The sequence below is a fragment of the Perognathus longimembris genome, chromosome 1 (genome assembly GCF_023159225.1).
Source record: "Perognathus longimembris pacificus isolate PPM17 chromosome 1, ASM2315922v1, whole genome shotgun sequence".
NCBI lineage: Eukaryota > Metazoa > Chordata > Mammalia > Rodentia > Heteromyidae > Perognathus > Perognathus longimembris.
The window spans coordinates 159694293-159718143 of NC_063161.1; the positions used below are offsets into that span (position 1 = coordinate 159694293).

Sequence of the window (23851 nt, forward strand, 5' to 3'; positions counted from 1 at the left end):
AATCAGAAACCTGCCCGAGTGCCTCCCCACCCAGAAGGGACAGGGCGGCTGCACCGGGCTGGCTCTGTTCCTGAGGTCTGGCCTGCGCTGAGCTCCTGCCGCTCAGCAGACTCTGCTTCCAGGTGCCAGGCAGCCATGGAGCCCAGAGGTGAGGTGGACAGACACGGGGGGGGGGGGGGGGGCTCGCCCTCCCCTCGGGGGCTTCGGAGCTTTGAGCTGGAGGTTCAGAGACTGCTGGTTGGGCAGTAGTGTTGGCAGGAGTCCTGAGGAGCCCTGAGGGTCTGTGGATTCGTGTGTGTGTGTGTGTGTGTGTGTGTGTGTGTGTGTGTGTAATGGGGTTTATGGTGGTGTTAGGATCTCACTGGAGGGTGTAATGCCAAGCAAAGCTGCCAGTGCTCAGCTCCCATGGGTGCTAGCGACCCGTCTGTCCAGTGCACGGCTCCCACGGGTGCTAGCGACCTGTCTGTCCCCTCTGCTGGGTGCCCCGTCCACCTGCTCAGGTGCCAGAGGACTGAGGGAGATGTGAAATCACAGATCTGTTAGGAGAGAGGTGAATCGTGGGGGCCTGTGGGGAGGAGGGGAGGCCCTGGTGGGGGGTGGGGGGTGACCCTGCTAGGCCACAGGCCAAGTGGTGCTCAAGTTGCAGTTATAAAAGCAAACACCACATGGTCAGGCCTGCCTCACGCAGGTGGCCAGTGAGGTTACCACACTCACGGAGCGCGCCAGGCCACACGCAGGGGGCCAGTGGAGCTACAATCTGCCTCATAGCAACTGTTTGAACCAACCTATCACTCTCGTTAGAATTGGGGCGCGCATTTGGCAGGGCTCCCGTGACCCAGGCGGATCAGGGGGGTTTGCATGGGGCGGGGCAAGGCTGCTCCTTCCTGAAAGGGCACAGAGTTAACCTTGAAAGTTCCACAGCTCAGGTGGTCAAGCAGTTTACACAATCTTATCACAGCGAGGAGGGGCAGGGAAAGCTTAGTCAAGATGGAGTCGGCTTCTGCTCTCTTTAACTGTGTCCGACACCCCTCAGCCATTATTACAGCCAATAGTTTTGCTCTCACGTAGTAGCTTGCTAGGTTAGTGCTGTTCTATTACATCCCCATCCCACAGTAACCCACTGTGACTGTCTCCCCTCCCCCTTCTCCTCAGTAATGGGGCTTGAACTCAAGGCCAGAGTCCTGTCTCTTAGCAGTTTTTGCTCAGGCTACTGTTCTACCACATGAGCCTTAGTTCCACTTCGGTTTGGTGGTTAATTAGAGATAAGGGCCTCATAGACTTTCTTAACCTAATCTGGCTTTGAACCATGACCCTCAGATCTTATATCCTGAGGAAATAGGATGACTGGCATGAGACACTGATTCCTCTCCTCCTCCTCCTCCTCCTCCTCCTCCTCCTCCTCCTCCTCCTCCTCCTCCTCCTCCTCCTCCTCCTCTCCTCCTCCTCCTCCTTCTCCTCCTCCCGCTCCTTCTCCTCATAGACGGAGTTTTCAGACTTTCCTTTTTACTGAGATCCAGTCTCCTGTGTAGCTAGGATTGCAGTTAGCATTAGCCACTGGCACTTGACCTAGGATTGCAGTTAGCATTAGCCACTGGCACTTGACCTATGTGTAAGCAGATGGAAGTTTTAGGCTGCTTTGGGCAAAATATGAAGGAGTACAGTTATTGAAAGAATCATATTGTAGGATACATTTAGGTGTGTGTGTGTGTGTGTGTGTGTGTGTGTGTGTGTGTGTGTGTTACTGGGGTTTGAATTCAGGGCTTTGAGCTTGGTAGGCAAGCGCTGTGCTGCTAAGCAACTCCTCCAGCCCTGTTTTTCCATGTGTTGTTTTCGGTCTTGCTTCCTGCTCGGGGATCCCCTGAGCCATGGTCTGTCTACTTTGGGGTTTCCATTGTTGCTGAGATCCAGGTGCACTACCTGGCTCAGTTTCCCTGGAAGCTGGGCCTTGCAGACTTGTTTGGTGTGGAGGAACCTCTGTCCTTGGGATGAAAGGCACACGTGCCCCAGGCCCAGCTGTGGGTTAAGAAGCTGCTGCCACCGGCCACAAGCTCCTCCATCCACCACAACCTGGAGCGAGGCAATAGCTGAGAAGGTCTTGGACTGCGATTCCGACCACGGACTCAGATAAATAGGGCCAGGAGTCTTTATTACCACGCAGGACCACACTGCACCATTCAGGGAGTCAAGTGCAGCCCCAAGTTTCGGCAGGGCTGAGTTTTTAAGGGCAAAAATCCTGTGTACCATACACAGGTGAGTTAAGCAAAGCAAGCAAACCGATGTAAAGAAGCAGAATTAGTGGTTAGTGCAATCAAAGCAATACAACTCCCTGTTCTGGGCGTGACTGATATTTACCTTAAATCTCTTTCTGGAACTTCCCCGAAACCAAAACATGCAACCTGAGTGGTATTCCTCATTCCTTTCTTTTGCAAAGGTCAGCAGCTCTAGGTCAAGCTGCTTTTGGCTCCAGTTATTTAGCTTAAGTTTGCCCTTCCCCAGCTCCACTATCTTGTCTAAGCCTGCTGTTTCTAGGGACTCAAAAAAGGGGGTCCCCCTACATCTTTCACTCGATTTCCACAGAAGGGACCTGTTGCCTTCTGCCAGCTTCAGATCCCAAGATTCCATCCACTGAGGGTTTTTCTTGGTCTTGTGCAAGGAAGTAAGGTGTAAACTTCCACACAGGACAATATTTTGTACACAAGTGGCAGGAGACCTTATCCCGGGAAGGTGACCTAAACAGTGAACGGCTTACAATTTGCACAGACCTAAGTCTACCTCAGGCTCTCACATAGTTTAGGGTGGATAGAAGTCTGAGTTCCTGTTAAGCCAGGACTGACTGACCTTCCCAGGAAACTCTCAGTGATCTGGGAGTCCATGGCGAGAAGGCATTCCAAACCCCCAGTCTTCTCAGGTGTCACAGCTTGGATTCCTGGGCTCTCACAAGAAGCAGTCTTGAAAACCCTTTGGCTAGGTTAGCCCTGAACTGCAATCCTTCTTTTTCTCAGCCTTGCTAGTGTTAGGTCCTCTCCCTGAGGGCTACATACAGATGCCCCCACCTCATTAAGTCTCCACCCAGTTACCTGGGTAACCTGCAGACCTGGAGGCAGTTACCTCCCCTTTCCCTGAGGTCACCTCCTAATCCACCTGGCCACACCCCTTGCCCCTGCCCTAAATAAAGCAGGGCTGGGAGGGGATCTCTCGCTCTCTCTCTCCTCTCTCTCCGGCCATGGATCACCTTGGCCACAGGCCAGCAGTTCGGTAATAAACGTTCTCTCCTGCCTGAATACCGCGTGGCGTTCTCCTTTACCAGCTACCTACTTTAAAAACCTAACAGAGAGGATTGCTTGAAAATGACCCCAATCTTTGTGCAATAGAATCCATCTCATTTAGGGTGAAAGGAACATGGACTCGGGTGGGCCCGTCCTGCCCCGCTACCTTACGAAGGGGAAACATATGAGCGGTTTTAGATCGAGTAACAGGCAGCACTGGGGCGGGGGAGGCTGGGTGGGATGGAGTAAGTCAACAGGAGGAGCTGGAGTAGGACGCAGGGGAAGAGGCAGCTGGGGGGTAGAGTTTGGGGGCTCTGGAGGCTGCTGGGTCCCAGGAGCAAAGGCAGGGGGTTGGGAAGGGAAGGGTGGGGAGGGCAAGGAGGGGGTTTGGCAGCTGGGTCAAAGGATCCCAATAATTAGGAGAGGGCGTCCCCAAAGGTTCTCATTAAAGGGTGTCAGAGGGTCAGCAATGGATGCGACTCCTGGAGATGAGGCCCTTTCTGGGTTTACGCCGGGGGCCAATAAGACCTCAAGGCCCGCGGGGTGGCCGTCCAGGAGGCATGCTCCGATTACGGGGGCAAAGGCCACGAGGTCGGTTCAACTGGCTGTTTAGCCCAAAGTAAGCTCGGCGGGCTCTGCACTCCCAATGGAGAAAGACCTCGGATAGAGGAGGAAAAAGGCTCTATGACAGGAGGCGGTGGAGGGACCCAGGTGGAGGGACCCAGTCACTCCTGGCGCCTTCTCCTCTCCCGGGTTTTGGCACCATATGTTGGGAAAATGGAGGAGAACAGAAAAGGAATAGGCCAGACTCGATAGTCAGCAGGCGAGGACTGTTTATTGAGGAACAGCGAGGGGCACAGACCTTCCCGTGGGATTGGAGGTTGTGCTCCCAACTGTATTTTGGGGTGGGCTTATATAGGGCTTAACAAGGAAACAGAAAATGGGTTATGGTGTCTTGGGGGCCCAGGGCGATGTGCTTGGCCAGGCCCACAGTGGAATGCTCCACCAGGGTGAGGGGCTGTTGTCCCCTGGGGACCCAGGGTGGGGTCCTTGGCCAGGCCCCATTGGAACAACTGCCCGTGGGCAGGCCTGTGTGTGTGCATTTGGTGTCTTGCCTGACCTGGGGGAATAAGGCAGGAATCAGCCCTTCATATTCTATCCTTAGACACATTAAAAGATTGGGCAGGCAGGGGAGAGTCCTTCCTATAGGGTCTTTGGACACATAGGCTGCAGGGGGAGACCCGGGAAGGTGCTGGCGGTTGTCTTTCTGGCTGCTTCCTGCTGACATGGGGGCGTCCGAGGAGTCCCTGGGGCTGGGGTCTTCAGGGTCCGGGTCTGCTCTGGGCAGGGCAGGGTGGTGTAAGCGAGGCCTCTGTGGTCTGCAAAAATAGCACGGCCTGGACTTGCTTCCAGGTAGTGTCCGGAGTGGGGGCCGTGATCCTGTTAAAGAGAAACCTGAGAAAGGCTGACAAGGTGGCAGGACCAGGTGACAGGAATGACAGAACACACCCTGGCCACACCCCAGAGAAGGTCCATTTGGTGCATGAGCCCAATTGTGGCCCATTACAAGGAAGGAGGAATAACTGGAATGGGGCAGGAAGGGTGCGTGTGTGTGTGGGGGTGGGGTGTAGGGATTTTTGGCAGCTGGGCAGTGAACTGGTTTGGAGTAAGTAGACAAGAGCTTCTATATACAAATAGCAGGTCACAAAGGCAAGTGTGTAGGTTCCTGTCCAGTTAGAAGGTAGTTCTGCACATTAGATGGGCAAACGGCTTTTTCTCTTGATCGACTGGATCTGATAAGTTTTGAAAGGGTGACTCCATTTAGGATGCGACACCATCCCCTCTTACATTCTTGCCTTTGTTTCCAGTCCAGCGTATTCCTTTTCTGTTCTCCTCCATTTTCCCCACACCCATTTATGTCTGGGTGGGCCAGGCCCTCAACCCTCCTATTCATCCTGCATAGGCTGGGTGACAGGTGAACATTTTTCTTAAGTCAACTGAGATGGGAGGGTTCATGGACTTGCTGCTCGGGCTGGCCTGGAACCACAGACTTCCTGATCTCTACTTCCCATGTAGCTAGGATCATAGACATAGAGACCATAGTGCATGCTTGTATACATAGAGCTCCTTGTATACTTTGAGCAACAGTCCTCCATCAAATGACTTTTGTGAATACATTCTCAGTGTCCGTGGCCAGTCCTTTTTTCTTTTTTTCTCCAGTCCTGGGCCTTGGACTCAGGGCCTGAGCACCGTCCCTGGCTTCTTTTTGCTCAAGGCTAGCACTCTGCCACTTGAGCCACAGCGCCACTTCTGGCCACTTTCTATCCATGTGGTGCTGGGGAATCGAACCCAGGGCTTCATGTATATGAGGCGAGTGCTCTACCACTAGGCCACATTCCCAGCCCTAATGCCACACATTTTGAATTATTTCTTTCACGTACCTTGCGTTTGGGTGTTGCATCTGAAAAGTGATCCTCGAATATCTGCCGACAGTGCCTACCGTCTAGTGTCCTAGAGACTGGGTGCCTAGGGGAAGAAATGTGAATCCAAGGATCAAGTAAGGCGTGAGGGCATCAGACCCTGCTCTCCACGGCTGCCTCGCCTCCCCGTGCCTCAGTTTCCTCACCCGTTGAGGGAGGGTCCGAATAGCACGGCTTACAGGCATGAAAGGCCTGGGAGCAGGTGGACAGCTCTACTTGGGCGGGGCCTGGGCCCACGTGCAGGGGCGGGGCCTCTGGGAAGGGGCGGGGGCGGGGCTTCCGGTGGCAGGGGGTTGGGGGCGGGGCCACGCGGCCGGAGGGCGTGGTCTGGGTGTTCGCAGCGCGGCAGGAAGCTGAGGTACCCTGGGTCTAGGCTCCCCTGGAAGGGGAAGTCCGGCCGGCGTCCGCATGGGGAGGCGCGGGGCGGGGCCCGGGTCGGGGCTCCGGAGAGCGGATCTTCGAGGCCGCGAGGCAGGCACCTCGGGCTCACCCACCCCGAAGGCCCTGAGGGTGGAAAAGGGACCCAGCCATGGAGCGGCTGCGGGGGACGCTGAGGGGTGAGTGCAGCCGCTGGGCCTCGGGGAGGAGGGACGGGGTTCCGGGAGGAGGGGCGGGGTCCCAGGTGAGGAGGAGCGCGTGGGGGGGGACGGGAGCGGGGTCCCGAGGAGGAGGGGCGGGGTCTGGGGAGGAGGAAAGGGGTCCTAGGTGAGGAGGAGCGCGTGGGGGGGGACGGGAGCGGGGTCGGGAGAGGAGGGGCGGGGTCCAGGGTGGAGGGGCGGGGTCCGTGGAGGAGGGGACGGGTCCTGGGGAGGAGGGGCGGGGTCCGGGGAGGAGGGGCGGGGTCCGTGGAGGAGGAGACGGGTCCTGGGGAGGAGGGGCGGGGTCCCGGGTGAGGAGGAGCGCGTGGGGGGGACCAGAGCGGGGTCCCGAGGAGGAGGGGCGGGGTCCGTGGAGGAGGAGACGGGTCCTGGGGAGGAGGGGCGGGGTCCCGGGTGAGGAGGAGCGCGTGGGGGGGACGGGAGCGGGATCGGGGGAGGAGGGGCGGGGTCCCCGGAGAAGGGGGTGGAGGGGGCGGAGTCCACGGAGGAGCATCGGGGGTCCGGGGAGGAGGAGGCAGTCCGGCCGGCGCTCCGAGCGCGCATTCCGGGTTTAGGCCCCGCGGGCCGGGTCCTCTGGCCTGGCTCCGGCCCTCCCGGGGAGAGGAAGGAAGGCCGGCCTGGAAAGGGCCCCTGCAGCACCGCCGGGCGTCCGCGCCTAGCCAGGGCTGTGTGCAGGCGGCCTGCCCGTCCTGGGCCTGGGACCTTTGCAGGTCAGGCACAGTCCCGCTTTTCCGTGGGTAATTGGGGCCCAGGGTCTCGGGGTTTGTCTGCCCACGCTGGCTTTGACTGGTGACCCTCAGAAGCTGCGATCCTGTGTAGCTGGGGTGGGAGCCGCCGGCACCGGGGTCCCGGGACGACCTGTTACAACACCTTTGCATCTGCAGCCGTCTCCGGCCCGTGTCCTGTGCATTGAGCACGTATTAACTGGAGGCCTGCTTAGCAGGGTAAAGCAGGTCTAGAAGCAGCGATGCGCCCGGTAGAGACAGAGGCAAGTTTGGGGCTATTTCTTTAGTCACATATGACCAAGTGGAGCATTAGGTTTTTCTAGAACTGTGCTGGTTCGTTATTATTTGCCAGTCCTGGGGCTTGGACTCAGGGCCTGGGCCCTGTCCCTGAGCTTCTTTTGTTCAGGGCTAGTGCTCTACTAACTTGAGCCACAGCGTCACATCTGGCTTATGCTGTGTATGTGGTGCTGAGTCCTCGAACCCAGGGCTTCACGCACACTTGGCAAGCACTGTACTGCTAAGGCCATCTTCCCAGCCCCTGGTTATTTTGACCCAGGAGATCAAGTGTCTTGAGAAGCCTGGCAAACTCGTGTCCCTTGTCAGATTACCCACCTTCACCTGCGGCTTCATCCCTCCAGCCTGGACCTGGGAAGGACATCTGTCACTAGGAGACGTCAATTCCATCCCAGGAGGTTTTGGCATGTGCCGAGAAAGGTGGGTGGAGGGCCAGAGTGAAGGCGGTGGCAGGAAGAGGACGTAGAGGCGGTGATACAGGGTGCAGGTGTGGTGTGCTCACCCTGTCTCCCCCAGGCGCTGCGGGAAGTGGCTCCTGAGAGAATGCTGGCTCCCTGGAGGACGGGCCCAGCAACAGCTCAGGAAAACAGCTGTGCCCCAGGTCTGGCCCCCCTTCACGCCGGCCTCACCAATGCTCCGCAAGAGTCGACCAAACATCTCACTTGGAATTCCATTCTGTGTGTGACTTCAGATGGCCGGCTGTTAGCCCGCTACCTGTAATCCCCGCTACACGGGAGCAGAGATGGGGAAGATGGAAATCCATGGCCAGCCCAGGCAAACACGTTCCCCAAGCCTCATCTCAACAAACATAGCTGTATGTGGTGGCACATGAAGACCGTGGTCCAGGCTAGCCCAAGCAAACCCCAAGACCCCCCCCCCCCCCAATAACCGGAGCATAAGGGGGCTGATGGAGTGACAAGTGGCAGAGCACCAGCCTCAGGTGCCAAGCCCAGAGCTGGAACCTCAGCACTGCCAGTGAGCTGCCAGCACTTAATTAAAGCAAAAGTTTCTTTTGTGGGTTATCACTTGACTTCAGGACAGCCACGTGCCCTGAGTGTTCTACTCAGTTGTGTGCGGTCCACACCGGAGCGCCGTCCCCATCGCCCCGGGGTGGGGGTGTCCTGTGTTCCCGCCGCTCCTTCCGGCTCCTGCCTCTCGTGGCTGTGCCTCCTCTGCACAGCGGAATCGCCTAGAAGGCAGCCTTTCCTAGCCAACTCCACTTACATCATGTGCTCCGGGTTCACCGGGGCGGCAGCCTGGGGCAGTACTGCACTTCTCTTTACTGATGAGTAGTAATACTGCATTGTGTGGCTTCTGGGGTGTTGGCACATTTTAGCTGCTTGGAAGAGCACAGCTAGGAACGTGCAAATGTCCATACAAAAGTATAAGACATCGTCTAGACAAGTATTTCCATTTCTTCTGGGTAGACATTCTGTGGCGGAATTGCTGGCTTGTGTGATCAATAGCAGTCTGGCATTTTTCAAGAAGTGGACAAACTTTTGCAAAGGGCTAGCGTCACTTTTCCGTTCTCGTTAGCAGTGTATGAGGGCTCCAGTCTCCATGTGGGTACCAGAACATGATATAAATGTTCTTGTGGGTCTAGTGTGGAGAGGTGTGTGGAGGGGGAGTGTGTGTGTGTGTGTGTGTGTGTGAGAGAGAGAGAGAGAGAAAGAGAGAGAGAGCGCTCAAGGCTAGCATTCTATAACCTGAGCCACAGCTGCACTTCAAGCATTTTGCTGGCTAATTGGAGATAAAAGTCTCGCAGACTTTTCTGCCTGGGTGGCCTTGAACTTAGTTCAGTTTGAGAGAAACTCCAAATGTACATTATTGGATGTATGATGTCAGAAATATTTTTGTAAATATTTTCTGTCTACCTACAGGTTTCTTGGTGTTTTTGAAGTACAAAAATTAATTTTTTTGTTGCCAGTCCTGGGCCTTGGACTCAGGGCCTGAGCACTGTCCCTGGCTTCCTTTTGTTCAAGGCTAGCACTCTACCACTTGAGCCACGACCCACTTCTGGCCTTTTTCTATATATGTGGTGCTGGGGAATTGAACCGAGGGCTTCATGTATACGAGGCAAGCTCTCCACCACTAGGCCATATTCCCCAAAGTTTAATTTTTTTGTTAATTCTAGTTCATCCATTTTTTTCCATTGGTTACGCATTTGGCTTCATGCCTGAGAAGTCTTGCTTTAATCGCAGATAACAAAGATTTCATCTTATGTTTTCTCCTGAGTTCTCTAGTTTATGTCTTTCTAAGCATCCGTGCTTTTCATCTAAGTTGTTTAATTTGTCGCCAAATAGTTGTTGTTAGTACTTCATGTTTTTAGAAAAAAAAATTTATTGTAAAGTGTTGCAAACCTCTGTGAGCGCCTTATCTTGCTGCCACGGGGAGTGACTGGTTTGGGGTGCCAGGGGGCCTGCGCCTCTCACCAGCAACAGACTCCCAAGATCCTGATAACAGAGTCTGCATGATTATCAGATAGGGGAGTGTGTGCAGAAAGTAAGGAGCAGTCTCTGTGAAGTTACAGACACCAGCACGGGAGACAATCCTAGGATGAGTGACTTCCTTATCTTAGGAAGAAGAGGCCAGCAGCAAACACCACACTTTGTATAGATCTTTACCTGACTCCAAGGTCTAAGGAAGTCTAGATTATGATTAACTCGCATTTAGGGTAGAATCTTGGTTCTCGGTAATGCTTGGGGAGATTGAGCTTTCTGGGCCACTAACAGCTTTCTGAGTCAGAATGGCGTTCCAATTGTCTCTACCAAACCACAGTGTTTACAAGTTCCCATAGTAAAGGTGATGTACAGAGGAGTTTCAGTTACATAAGTCAGGTAATGAGTGCATTTCCTTTCAACAGGGTCACCCCTTCCTCATTCTCTCCCAGTTTTTCCCTCCTGACTGCCCTCCCCGCAAGTTGTATAGTTCATTTCCAACATAGTGTCTAGTGAGTTTCACTGCTGAATTGGTTTATTCTTTGATCTACCATTTCTGCGCTTCCCCTTCCCCTCCCTAAATCAGATAAACTTACATGATAGTATTTCCGTAAACGTCCTTTTAAAGCCAGATGCTGGTGGCTCATGTCAGTCTGGGTATGAAAGTCCATGAGACTCTTAGCATTCCTTAACCACCCAAAGCCAGAAATAGATATGGCTTAAAGTGGTAGAGCACTAGACTTGAACACAGAGCTGAGGGAAGGCTCTGAGTTCAAGCCCCAAGACACATCACACACACACACACACACACACACACACACACACATACACACACACACACACCAGCACAAAAGCTGAAGGACAGTTCAAAGGCCCTGAGTTCAAGCCCCAAGACAAACACACACACACACACACACATATACACACACACACTCCTTTTAAGCTAGGTGCTGGTGGCTCACACCTGTAATTCTAGCTACTCAGGAGGCTAAGATCTGAGGACTATGGTTTGAAGCCAGCCTGGACAGGGAAGTTGAGACTCTTATCTCCAACTAATGACAAAAAAATCTGGAAGTAGAGCTGTGGCTCAAGTGATAGAGGACCAGCCTTGAGTAAAAAGTTTAAGGACAGCACCCAGGCCCTGAGTTCAAGACCAGTAACAACATAAAGAATGTGTGTGTGTGTGTGATGCTAATTTTAGACATTTGTTTGAATCTTTCACCAGTTTAGCTAATTAGCTTTGCTAAATTTATATTTTCCAAGAATTAACATTTGATTTTTTTGATATTATTTTTTCTTTTTGTTTTATATTTCATTGAATTTCATTCTAGTCTTTATTATTTACTTCGTTCTACTCATTTGGGCTTTACTTTTTTCCTTCTTTCTTTTCTCTTTTTATTTTTTGGCAGTCCTGGGCTTGAACTCAGGGCCTGAGCACTGTCCTTGGCTTCTTTTTGCTCAAGGCTAGCACTCTGCCACTTGAGCCACAGCTCTACTTCCAGCTTTTTTGTATAAATGTGGGCTGAGGAATCGAACCCAGGGTTTCATGCATACGAGCCAAGCACTCTACCACTAGGCCACATTCCCAGCCCCACTGGTTTCTTTTTGCTCAAGGCTAGCACTCTACCACTTGAGCCACACTGCCACTTCTGGCCTTTTCTATTTATGTGGTGCTGAGGAATCAAACTCAGGGCTTCATGTATATGAGGCAAGCACTCTACCACTAGGCCATATTCCTAGCACCCTCTTTTTCTTTTTATACTTAAGGTGAAAGCTTACGTATTGCTTTGAGATTTTCCTTTTATAATCTAGGCACTTCTCTTTAAATACAACATTAATTTCCTCCCACACATTTCAACACACTGTATTTTCATTTTCATTCTGCTTAGAACATTTTTGGATTTTCTTGTTTGACCCATTGGCTATTTTGAAATGTGTTTTAAAATTTCCATGTATTTGTGAATTGCCCCCAATTGTTTTGTTGTGGCTGGTAATCTCATTCGGTTGAAGTTAAAGAACGGACTTAGTATGGTATCAATAATTTTGAATTTATCAAAGGCTTGCTTAGGAGATCCTGCCTGTCTGAGGTTATCCCCTGTTACCGGTGAGAAGGTTAGTAGGGTAGAATGTGCTGTGGCTAGCAGGGCTGGCTGGCTTTATGGAATGGGGTGTTTTCTGTGTGTGCCGGTTTCTTGCCGACTCTGTTACGGAGCGTGGGGCGGGGGGAGGATATGGCCATCTCTGCCTACTACTGATGAGTAAGTCAGCTATCTGGTTCACGCCATTTTGCTTCCTGCCTTTTGGGTTTGGGTTGTGAGGTGTGTAGATATTTACATCGTTGTGAAATATTTTTCTTTGTCTCTAGTAACATTTTTGGCCATCAATTGTTGGGTAGTAAAACATTCTTAGTCCTTTATGCCATACAAAACAGGGCTGGGGATATGGCCTAGTGGCTAGAGTGCTTGCCTCGTATACATGAGGCCCTGGGTTCGATTCCCCAGCACCACATATATAGAAAATGGCCAGAAGTGGCACTGTGGCTCAAGTGGCAGAGTGCTAGCCTTGAGCAAAAAGAAGCCAGGGACAGTGCTCAGGCCCTGAGTCCAAGCCCCAGGACTGGCCAAAAAAAAAAACAACAAAAAAAATTTTAAAGTTTCCAGAGGAAATATTCATGAACTTCGAGAGGTAGACATTTATTAGATGAGACAAAGACTCCTCAAATCTTAAAAAGATAAATCTTATAAAAATTCAAACCTTTGCCATGTGCCACTGGCTACTCAGGAGGCTATCTGAGGATTTTGGTTCAAAGTCAGCCCAGGTAGGAAAGTCCATGAGACTTTATCTTGAATAAAGTACCAAAATGTCAGAAATTGTGCTGTGGGTCAAAGTGGTAGAGCACTAGCCTTGAGCGCAAAAACTCAGGGGCAGTGCTCAGGACACACACACACACACATACACACACGTGTGTGCACACAGAGAATGTGTCATTGATATATGTGTGACTCTGGGTGAGCCTTAAAGACTGTTCTGTGTAAATGTAGCCTATCTGGAAGATCTGTGATGATTCCGTTTGGACATGGAGGGTAATAAAAATGCTCAATAGCTGGGCACTGGTGGCTCATTCCTATAATGCTAGTGACCGAGGAGGCTGAGATCTGAGAATCATGGTTCAAAGCTAGCACAGGCAGGAAGGTCCATGAGACTCTTATTTCCAATTAACCCCCAGAAAACCAGAAGTGGTGCTGTGGCTTAAAGTGGTTGAGTGCTAACGTTGAGCTGAAGAGCTCAGGGACAGTGCCAAGTCCTGAGTTCAATCCCCATGACTGACAGAAAATAATAATAATCATAATACTCTGTGTCTTCTTCTTCTTTTTTTTTTTTTGGCCAGTCCTGGGGCTTGGACTCAGGGCCTGAGCACTGTCCTTCAAGGCCAGCACCTCTTGAGCCCCAGGGACATTTTTGGCTTTTTCTGTGTATGTGGTGCTGAGGAATCAAACCCAAGGCTTCGTGCATGCTAGGAAAGCACTCTACCCCTAAGCCACGGTCCCAGCCCCACTCTGTGTCTTTTTTGAGCTGGTGGTTCCCGGCTCAGAGCTCGTGACAGTGTGCCTACAGTGGGCGTACCTTATTGGTATAAATGATACCTCGAAAGAACTTCATTTTAGGGAAATCAAGAAAACAGCCCTATTTGTGGTAGCCTAAAATTACCTAGAAATTAACCTGGCAAAAGATGTAAAAGTTCTTCATAGAAGAAACTATAAAAATCCAAGGAAAGAAATCAAAGAGGACACCAGGAAATGGGAAGACCATTCATGTTCATGGATAGGGAGAATCAATCTTGTGCAAATGGCCATAGTGCCAAAAATGATACACAAAATCCCAATGACATTCTTTACAGAAACAGAGAAAACAGTCCCAAAGTTCACATGGAACAACGAAAGACCTAGAATAGCAAAAGCAATTGGGCAAAAAAAAAGCAATGTGAGTGGTATTATAAATACCAGATTTCAAGCTGTACTACAGAGCCATAATAACAAAAACAGCTTGGCATTGGCGCAAAAATAGAGCTGAAGTCCAATGAAATAGATTGGAAGACCCAGAAATAAAACCACACACTTACAGTCAACTGATATTTGACAAAGGAGCCAAAGATACACAGTGGAAAAACATAGCCTCTTCAATAATTGGTGTCGGGAAAACTGAGCAGCCGCATGCAGAAAAGTAAAAGCGGATCTCAGCTTGTTACCATGCACCAGCATCAACTCCAAGTGGATCAGAGACCTCAACATCTGACCCCAAACTGAAACCACTCCAAGAGGGAACTTCCTGAACAGAGTCCCAGAGGCACAACAGACAGGAGAGGGACTCCACAAGAAGTACTACATTAAAATAACAAGTTTCTGCACAGCTAAGGCTATAGCTACTAAACTAGAAAGACAGCCAACCAACTGGGAAAAGATCTTTGCCAGCAATACATCAGACCAAAGCCTAACATCCAATATGTACAAGGAGCTCAAGAAACAACCCCTCCCAAACCTAATAAACCATTTACTAAGTGGGCAGGGAGCTAAGGAGAGACTTCTCAGAAGAAGAGGTAAGAATGGCAAAGAAACATGAGGAAATGCTCACCATCCCTGCCCACAAAGCAAATGCAAATCAAAACCACCCTGAGATTCCATCTCACCCCAGTGGAGTGACCAACATCCCGAATTGGAACAACAAATGTTAGTGGGGATGTGGGGGGAAAGGACCCCTACTGCGCTGCTGGTGGGAATGTAAAGTAGAACACACTCTGGACAGCAGTCTGGAGGTTCCTCAGAAAACTAAACGTAGACCTTCCCTATGACCCAGCCATACCACTCCTGGGCATCAACCCTGAGCATCATGAACCAGGATACGACAAGGACACCTGAACATCCGTGTTCATTGCCGCACTATTCACAACAGTCAAGATGGAAACAACCCAGATGCCCACTACGGATGCCTGGATCCAAAAATATGTGGTACCTATATGCAATGGAATTCTACACAGCCATTAGAAAGAATAAAATCAAGTCATTTGCAAGGAAATGGATGGGACTAGAACAAATCATGTTAAGTGAGGTAAGCCAAGATCGGAGACGTAAACTGCACATGTTCTTTATGGTATGCATAAGTTAGATCTAAAGCACACTGGGATATGACAAACCACAGAGGATTCTAGATACTCATACAGTGAGACCAAAAGAGGATAGTCTTAGGAGAGAATCACAAAGGTGCATTGCTCAAGCACCTCTTCATATGTATAATACGTATACACTGGGCTGGGAATGTGGCTTAGTGGTACAGTGCTTGCCTGGCATGCATGAAGTCCTGGGTTCGATTCCGGAGTACCACTTTACACACATATACAGAAAAAGCCAGAAGTGGTGCTGTGATTCAAGTGGTAGAGTGCTAGCCTTGTGCACAGAGAGGCTCAGGGACAGTGCCCAGACCCTAAGTTCAAGCCCCAGGACTGGCAAAAAGGAAAAAAAAAAAAATATATATATATATATACATTGTATTATATATATATATATATAAAACTATACATACATATATATATATATAAATGAACTCCAAAGATATGGAAACAAAGGACATTTTTCCTAATTTGTTTATGAACTCCAAAGATATGGAAACAAAGGACATTTTTCCTAATTTGTTTTTTTTCTTTTGCTGATGATTCTGTATTCTTTACCTTATGTGTTGGGGTTCTAGGCCCCCTCTCCCCGTTTCTCCCGGGGAGATGCCCAAATCCCAAACTATGAAAGAACACTCGGCTTTGCCCCTCCCACCTGGGGAAGGAACAAAGTGTGTTCTTATGGACTAAGCTAAGCTGAGGAGAAAGTTGCCGAAACCTCCCCCCGCCCCCCGCCGTCCCCCCTCACGTGTCCGGATCCGAAGAAAGGAAGAAAGTTTCGGGGACCCAGTTCACTCTCCCAGAAGGAGGGCAGAAGAATTTATTACGGTGATGAAGGCGAGAAGGAGAAGGACTTGGGGTGACTAGCGGGAGGTTAGCGATTGGCTGAGCCGGGCTGTTCCCCAAGAGTGGCACCCTTGGACTTCCCCCACAGGCTGACGTCATGCCCCAATAGAACCGCCCCTGGGCTCCGGCGGCGCCATCTTGGAGGCATCCACGTGGACCCGAGATTGAGACAGGAAGCAGGCCGAGCCAGAACTGCTCCTTCCGGTTCCGGACCCGGAAGGCGGAGGAGTGGCATCCAGCCATGTAGCCCCAGGGCGGGAAGAGGGGAGGGTCAGTCGGGGACCGCCCCTCTGTGTATACAGCCAGCATCCCCACACTTATATACAGTATATTCATGCGCATATCTGTGTGTGTGTGTGTGTGTGGAGAACAGAATGAGAGGAAAAAGGGTGAAAAGTGCAGTAGTGGAGGGCACTGGACATTGATGAAAGTGAGCTGTGCACCTGGTGGGTGGAGGGTGGGACTGGGGAGACAGGGCACGCGTGGAAATGCAACCCTGCTGTGTGTCACCTCTGGGACTGGGGAGAGAGCGGGAACAGAGGACACCACACGTGTGGAAATGCAACCCTGCTGTGTGTCACCTCTGGGACTGGGGAGAGAGCGGGAACAGAGGACACCACACGTGTGGAAATGCAACCCTGCTGTGTGTCACCTCTGGGACTGGGGAGAGAGCGGGAACAGAGGACACCACACGCGTGGAAATGCAACCCTGCTGTGTGTCACCTCTGGGACTGGGGAGAGAACGGGACCACACGACACGGCATGCGTGGAAATGCAACCCTGCTGTGTGTCACCTCTGGGACTGGGGAGAGAGCGGGAACAGAGGACACCACACGCGTGGAAATGCAACCCTGCTGTGTGTCACCTCTGGGACTGGGGAGAGAGCGGGAACAGAGGACACCACATGCATGGAAATGCAACCCTGCTGTGTGTCACCCCTGGGACTGGGGAGAGAGCGGGAACAGAGGACACCACACGCGTGGAAATGCAACCCTGCTGTGTGTCACCTCTGGGACTGGGGAGAGAGCGGGAACAGAGGACACCACACACGTGGAAATGCAACCCTGCTGTGTGTCACCTCTAAACAACAGTAAAGTACATTTTAGAAAGCTTAGTTTTAAACGTTGATGACATGGAAGTTACTTCAAAAGTAAAAGCAAGTTATTTCCACTTAGGTTTTCACCGACTATATAAGGGGAGGATACACTCAAGGGGTGCGGCAGCCAGGCCCATGGCTCCCACCTGTGGTCCTAGCTGCTCGGGAGGCTGAGGTCTGGAGGATCACGGTTTGAAGCTCCCCCACAGAACAGTCCCTGAGACGCCATCTCCTAAATAACCAGCGAAGATAAGGGCTGGGGTGTGGCCCAAGCGATAGAGTGCTTGCCAAGCCGGCCAGTGGAGCAGGACTGCGGCCTGAGTGCAGACCTTAGTACTTGCCAGGTGTTCCCGCCCCTGTGCCTTTGGTTACAGAAGCGATTAGGAGTCATTTGTTTCTTGCCCTGGGCTTTGGAAACAGGAAGGTAAAGGTAGACCAGTAGTACAGATAGTTGAAAAGGACTGATTCGAGGGAAAGTACCAGAAGAACAGGTGGCGGTGTGTGTGTGTGTGTGTGTGTGTGTGTGTGTGTGTGTGTGTGTGTGTGTAGTAAGCCTTTCAGAGAAGGCCATTTAGGGGTATTTGAACTCTTTCTTCCTTTCCTTTGGCCTGATACTGGAACTTGAACTCGGTACCTGACGCGTTCACTCTTTCGGTAGCACTCTACCAACTGAGCCATGCCTCCAACCCTGCTATTTGAACTCTTAGCCATGAACACACATGACGTTCACAGATGAGTGACCAGTGCTGGGCCAGCGTGCACAGGGTCCTGAGTGTGGCCCCAGCACTGCCCATGATGAGAAGTCACAGGAAGAAAATGACAAGTGTCCTCAGTGCCCATCTGTCATGGAGGGAGCCGGTCTTGCCCTCCCTCCATGGGGGCCGGTCGTGGCCTTGCTGTCCCCTGTGGGCAGGGGGTGGTGTAGTGGAATTGGGGCACAAGGACCCTGAGAAGATGAGGAGCTGTGGAGGCAAGCTGGCGCTGGGTTTGGATCTACCCGGCATCGTGAGACACAGGAACTGTGAGGGCTCTGAGTGGGGTGAGAACGTGAGGGAGGGTGAGGGGGGAACTGCAATGTCCACTCCTGTGTTTCAGGATGGCTGAGGACTTACTTGCTTCCCTCTGGGGTCCTTCTACTGGTGATTCTCACTCTGGTCTTCTTCAGGTAAGAAGCTGGGCTTGGGAGTGACCCACTAGAGTTTGGGGTGGGGGGGCCCTGAGCCGTTCTCCACACCCATAGCCTCCAGCAGGATGAAGGCACTGCCACTCCCAACTCCAGCTAGGTGGCATGTCCAACATGGCCTGTCTCCTGAGCCCTTACAGGGACGCCCCTCTTCTTCCCATGTCACCGAGGGTCTCTGGGCTGTTGGCCTGGGGAAGGGGAGGAAGTCTGGCCTGGGCCTTGCCCTTCATTCCCAGATGCTGAAGGCCCTGGGACCGTAGCAGAGTCACGGCCAGCTCGGGCATCAGTGGGGGCCACGTCCTTAGAGTCCTTTCCTGGCTGGGCAGTGTTGTGAGCTCAGGGCACGGGTGGAGGGTGGGGCAGCACCTGAGCAGCCGTCTGTGCTCACTTCCTCTTGTAGCTACGGGTTCTTCACCCCAAGCACCCAGGCACCGGGAGGCCTGGGAGCTGTGACCAGGTGAGTGGGGTGAGGGATGGATGAGGGGCCAGCCCCGTGTGTCCCATTGGACAGCCTCTGTCGCCTCAGTTGCCCTGAAGGGTGGTCTGCATGTCTGGCTTCGGCCTCATCTGGAATTGCCACTAACGTTGTGCCAGGGCTGGCCTCCCTCTGACCCCGTGTCCTCCTGTAGTGTGGATGTGGAGGAGCCGGAGCAGCAGCCGGGTGGAGCCTTGTCCAGGTACGGTGTCCTCTGTGGTGCCTGGGGCCTGGTGGACATGCTTGGGGGGCGGGCCTGTGGTGGGGGAGGGGATGAGGGAGCCCTGCCCATGCCTGATCCGGACACTGGGACTTCATTGCCTCCACCTAGAGTCAGTGAATCACAGGGCAGCTCACAGGGCTCAACTCACAGGGCTCAGCTCACGGGGCTCAGCTCACGGGCTCAGCTCACAGGGCTCAGCTCACGGGCTCAGCTCACAGGGCTCAGCTCACGTTGCTCAGCTCATGGGCTCAGCTCACGGGGCTCCTCTCAAGACGTTGCTCAGCTCACGGGGCTCAGCTCACGGGGCTCAGCTCATGGGGCTCAGCTCACGGGACTTGGCTCACAGAGCATGGGCCTGTTTGGGGCCAGCTATATTCACCTGACTTTTTAATTTCTTTCTTAACATTAGTAATTGTCGTTAGGGCTCACACCTGTCATCCCAGCTACTCGGGAGGCTGAGATCCGAGGGCCGAGGTTCAAAGCCAACCCAGGCAGAAAATCTGTGAGACTCCTATTTCCAGTTAGCCACCCCCAAACCGGAAGTGGCACCGTGGATCAAGCAGTAGAGCACTAGCCATGAGCTGAAGAGCTCAGGGACCGTGCCCAGACCCAGAGTTCAAGCCCCACGGCCGACAAAAAAAACAAAACATGTTATTATAAAGGTGATGTACAGAGGGGTTACAGTTACATAAGTCGGGTAGTGAGTATGTTTCTCAATGGGCAATGTCAGCCCTTCCCTCCGGGTCTCCCCTACTCTCCTCCTGTCTCCGCCCACAACTGCATAGTTCACTTTCAACATGCCATCTAGTGAGCACCACTGCTGCCTTTGTTCACCCTTTGTCCCTCCATGTCTGTGCTCCCCCCTTGCCCTCTCAGAGACAGACAAATGGACAAACAAGACAGAAAGAAAACAAAAACAGCAGAAAAGAAAAAAAAAACCCTCTTGTTTCCACTTCCTGGAGTTCATTTCCATGATTTTTTTTGGGGGGGGGGCGTCAGTCGTGGGCCTTGAACTCTGGGCCTGAGCGCTGTCCCTGAGCTCTTCAGGGCAAGGCTAGTGCTCCACCACTTGAGCCACAGAGCCACTTCTGGTTTTCTGGTGGTTCCTTGGAGATGAGAGTCTCGTGGACTTTCCTGCCCAGGTTGGCTTTGAACCTCAATCCTCAGATCTCAGCGTCTTAGCAGCTGTGATCCCAGGCGTGAGCCAATGCACCGCAGGCTTTGCCCTTTGGTGACTGGCTTAATGGCCTCCCGTATGTCTTCAGGGCTCATCCTTGTTATAGCCAACACTGCAACTCCCCGCCCTTCCCCAGCCAACTCCCTGTTCCCAGAAGCCATCAGGAGAGATGATGGCTATGCAGGCTCTTGCCCTGGGGGCTCGCTGTGACTCTGGCCTGCCATGGACATGGACGCCCCACTGAGGCTTGTCTCCCACAAACTGAGCCAGGAGGCTCGGGCCCTGCCCCTGTGTGCCACTAGACCTGCCGCGGGCCAGGCTGCAGCCCAGGGGGCTGCTCTGTATCCAAGGCTTAGCCCCTTCCGCCCACTGTGAGGTAAAGGAGTCATTGGGGCCTCATGGCCCTCAGTGTGTGTCCGCGAGCCCTGTGGTTGCTTTGATTCTTGGTTCCTCTCTGTGCTTAGTGACCGGAAGCCCCAGGCCTGGCCCCCTCCACCCCCCCCCATGCCTTGTGGTTATGGCGGGTGAGACGGGCCAGCCCACATGGCTGAGAAGAGCACTCCTCACACTCCCCAGCCCCGCGGGACCAGTGTTCCCAGTGACCCCTGTGCACACCTGTGTTTGGCTTTGCAGGTTGGCGTATCCCCAGCCGATGGCACTGACGCCCACGTGAGTGAATCTGAGGCTGCGAGCAGCACACGGGCCTGTAGTAGGATGTCCAGGCAGTTTCCTTTAGCTGGGGATGTGGCTTGGCTCCCATGCCTGAAGCAAACCCTCAAGGTCCTCCTGGATTCATGCTCCACTTTCTATCCTCTTGTTTTTGGGGTTTTTTGGTATTGGGGATTGAACTCGGCGTCCAGACCTTCTTTCCTGTCTCTGACTTGCATTCCTTGCCGAGGCATGGGTTCCCTAAGGTGCTTGGGTGGGTGGGGGCGTGGCTATCCCCACCCTTCCCAGCAAGTCTCAGCCCCTTCTGCGGCAGCAGGGCCTGGCATTCAGTGACGGCTGCTGCCTGGTCCCCTGAAGGCACATTTTCCCCGGTTGGCTTCCTGGGACTGCCAGGCCTGCCAGTGGGAGGGGCAGAGGAGGCCGGGGAGGAGCTGGTACGGGCTCTGGCCACACTCTGAGTGTTGCCGTCCTTCTCTGTCCAGGAGGAAAGATGTCCTCGTCCTCACTCCGTGGCTGGCCCCCATCATCTGGGAGGGGACCTTCAACATTGACATCCTGAATGAGCAGTTCCAGCTTCAGAACATCACTGTGGGGCTATCCGTGTTTGCCGTCAAAAAGTAAGAGGGGGTGGAGGGAGGCGGAGGCCTGGGCCCTGGGGACGCCCAGTCTGTCCTGCGCTCAGGACATGGTGGAGGGCAGGGGGAGATGGAGGGGTGGGTGTTAAAGTTCCTTCATGCAGTGGCTCGCTGGCTGAATGGGCCCAGTACCATCTCCCCTCCAGCCCCTGCCTGTTGCTCCTCCCTCTACACCCTCAGCAGGGGCAGCTGTACCCCACCGTGCATGCTTCAGGTGCACCCCCTCTGCTAGGGAGGGCAGTGGGGGAGGAGGGAGGAGCCTGCTTCCTCTGGGACCGGCGGGAGCACGGGGCCGGCCACCCGTGGCTGTCCATGCACTCGGATGCCAGGCAGGGCAGATGGTGACTCCAGGCCCCGGGGGCTGGCAGCAGGCCTGTGGAGCCCTGGGTGCTGTCCCAGGCATAGCTGCCCGTGGGAGCCCGTGGAGAGAGGGCTGGGTGCAGGAATGGGGTCCTGGGGTGAAGGCTGCGTGCACTGCCCGTGCGTGAAGGACCCAGGCAGCCTGAGGCCGGCACCCGCTTCCCCAGCCCGCACAGAAGCAGCCCCAGCACCGTGGTCCCCTCTGCCCGGGACTGGGCAAGTGGGCAGGCGTGTCTGCGCGTGCTCCCTCTGCCTGGGGCCCGGCCTGGCCCCACCACACATGAGCTTGGTGCCTGTGAGGGGCTCGCGGAGGCGCCAGGGCTGTGCGGGGCTGTGCCAAGGGCCCGGCGCGCTCGCCCGACAGCGCCAGCCTGGCCCGTACAGGGCCCGTGGCTCCACGCGGCCTCGAGGGCACCGCGGGGAGGCAGCGGGGAAACTTCCAGGGCTGCAAGCCCCGGTGCTTGGGTGTGAGGCCTGGGCCTAGGCAAGCCCTGGAGCGGCAGCCCGCCTGGCCCTGTGGAGCCCCGCTTCGTGCGCTTCCAGAGGACCGGGCCCATCCGGCATGGAAAGGGTCCACTGAGGACGCTGTCCGGAGGACACCCCACATGGCGAAGGCAGGGCCGCCAAGAGGGGACCGAGGGGCGGGCCCCAAGGAGGGGAACAGATGCGCACCCCCACGATCTCCAGCCTGGTCTCCTGGAGCGTGGCACGGCGTGCCGTGGCAATGGCGGCCTTCAGCCGTTGTGGACTGTGGGACGCTGGTGGTCCCCATCTCTGGTTGGTGGAGCAGGATGATTGACAGGAGGGGACGGGTTGGTTGAGCAGAGTGATTGGCAGGAGAGGGCGGGGCCTCTAGTGGTCCCCATCGCTGATTGGTGGAACATGGTGATTGACAGGAGGGGATGGGTTGGTTGAGCAGGGTGATTGGCAGGAGAGGGCGCTGCCTCTGGGGGCCCCCATCTCTGATTGGTGGAGCATGGTGATTGGCAGGTTGGGACGGGTTGGTGGAGCACGGCGACTGGCAAGAGAGGGCGTGGCCTCCGGTGGTCCCCATCGCTGATTGGTGGAGCGGGGTGATTGGCGGGAGAGGCGGGCTCTGCTGCCCGGGCGCCCGTACCAGGTGGCCGGCCGCGCCCGTGTCCCCCTCGGCAGGTACGTCAACTTCCTGAAGCGGTTCCTGGAGTCTGCGGAGCAGCACTTCATGGTGGGCTTCCGGGTCAACTACTACGTGTTCACCGACCGGCCGGCCGCCGTGCCCCGGGTGGCGCTGGGGCCGGGGCGGCGGCTGGCGGTGCGGCCCGTGCGCGGCTACGCGCGCTGGCAGGACGTGTCCATGCGCCGCATGGGCGTGCTCAGCCAGTTCCTGGCGCGGCGCGGCGCGGCCCACGTGGCCTACCTGGTGTGCGCCGACGTGGACCTGGAGTTCGCCGACCACGTGGGCGCGGAGATCCTGAGCCCGCTCTTCGGCACCCTGCACCCCGGCTTCTACAGGGCCAGGCGGGACGCCTTCTCCTACGAGCGCCGGCCCGGCTCCCAGGCCTACATCCCCCGGGACCAGGGCGACTTCTACTACATGGGGGCCCTTTTTGGGGGGTCAGTGGCGGAGGTGCAGCGGCTCACCAAGGCCTGTCACGAGGCCATGGTGCGGGACTGGGCCAACGACATCGAGGCTGTGTGGCACGACGAGAGCCACCTGAACAAGTACCTGCTCCACCACAAGCCCACCAAGGTGCTGTCCCCCGAGTACTTGTGGGACCCGCACATGCTCTCCCGGCCCTCTGTTCTGAGGAAAATGCGGTTCATAGCCGTGCCCAAGAACCACCAGGAGATCCGCAACAGATAACAGGACTTCGGGGAGGGGTCTGGGAGGCCCAGGGCTGGGCAGCCAGGATGCCCCCTCCCCTCCCATGCCCCGTGCTGGACTGGAAGGGACTTAGAGAAAAGAGTTCGTGCCCTGTTTTCCTCTGACACAGCACAAGTTGCTGAACGTCCGCCTACCCCCCACTCCCATTGCAATTGGAGGCCGGCTGGCCGGCCAGACACCGGCTGGCCACAAAGACAGGCGTGGTACTCGGATGCCCTCACCGTCGGCCCCCACTGCGTGTCCTTGGCTCTGGAGGCAGGTGTTCCCAGCCCCCTCCACGGATGAGGGGTGAGTGGGAGGATGGAAGCGCGGGTGGCGGGCCTGTCTTCAGCCTTGGGTGCTTCCTCTTGTTTTGGCGGG

The 23851-nt window shown here is 54.4% G+C and overlaps 1 protein-coding gene across 1 annotated transcript; it reads left to right on the forward strand.

The window, feature by feature from the left end:
- The first annotated feature begins 38 nt into the window (after positions 1-38).
- Positions 39-23477, forward strand: Abo (ABO, alpha 1-3-N-acetylgalactosaminyltransferase and alpha 1-3-galactosyltransferase). Its single transcript, XM_048345693.1, has 7 exons — positions 39-148; positions 18001-18070; positions 18489-18545; positions 18718-18765; positions 20597-20632; positions 21115-21249; positions 22780-23477. The coding sequence occupies exons 1-7, from the start codon at positions 136-138 to the stop codon at positions 23468-23470; spliced, it is 1050 nt and encodes a 349-aa protein (XP_048201650.1). The 5' UTR covers positions 39-135; the 3' UTR covers positions 23471-23477.
- Positions 23478-23851: the final 374 nt, after the last annotated feature.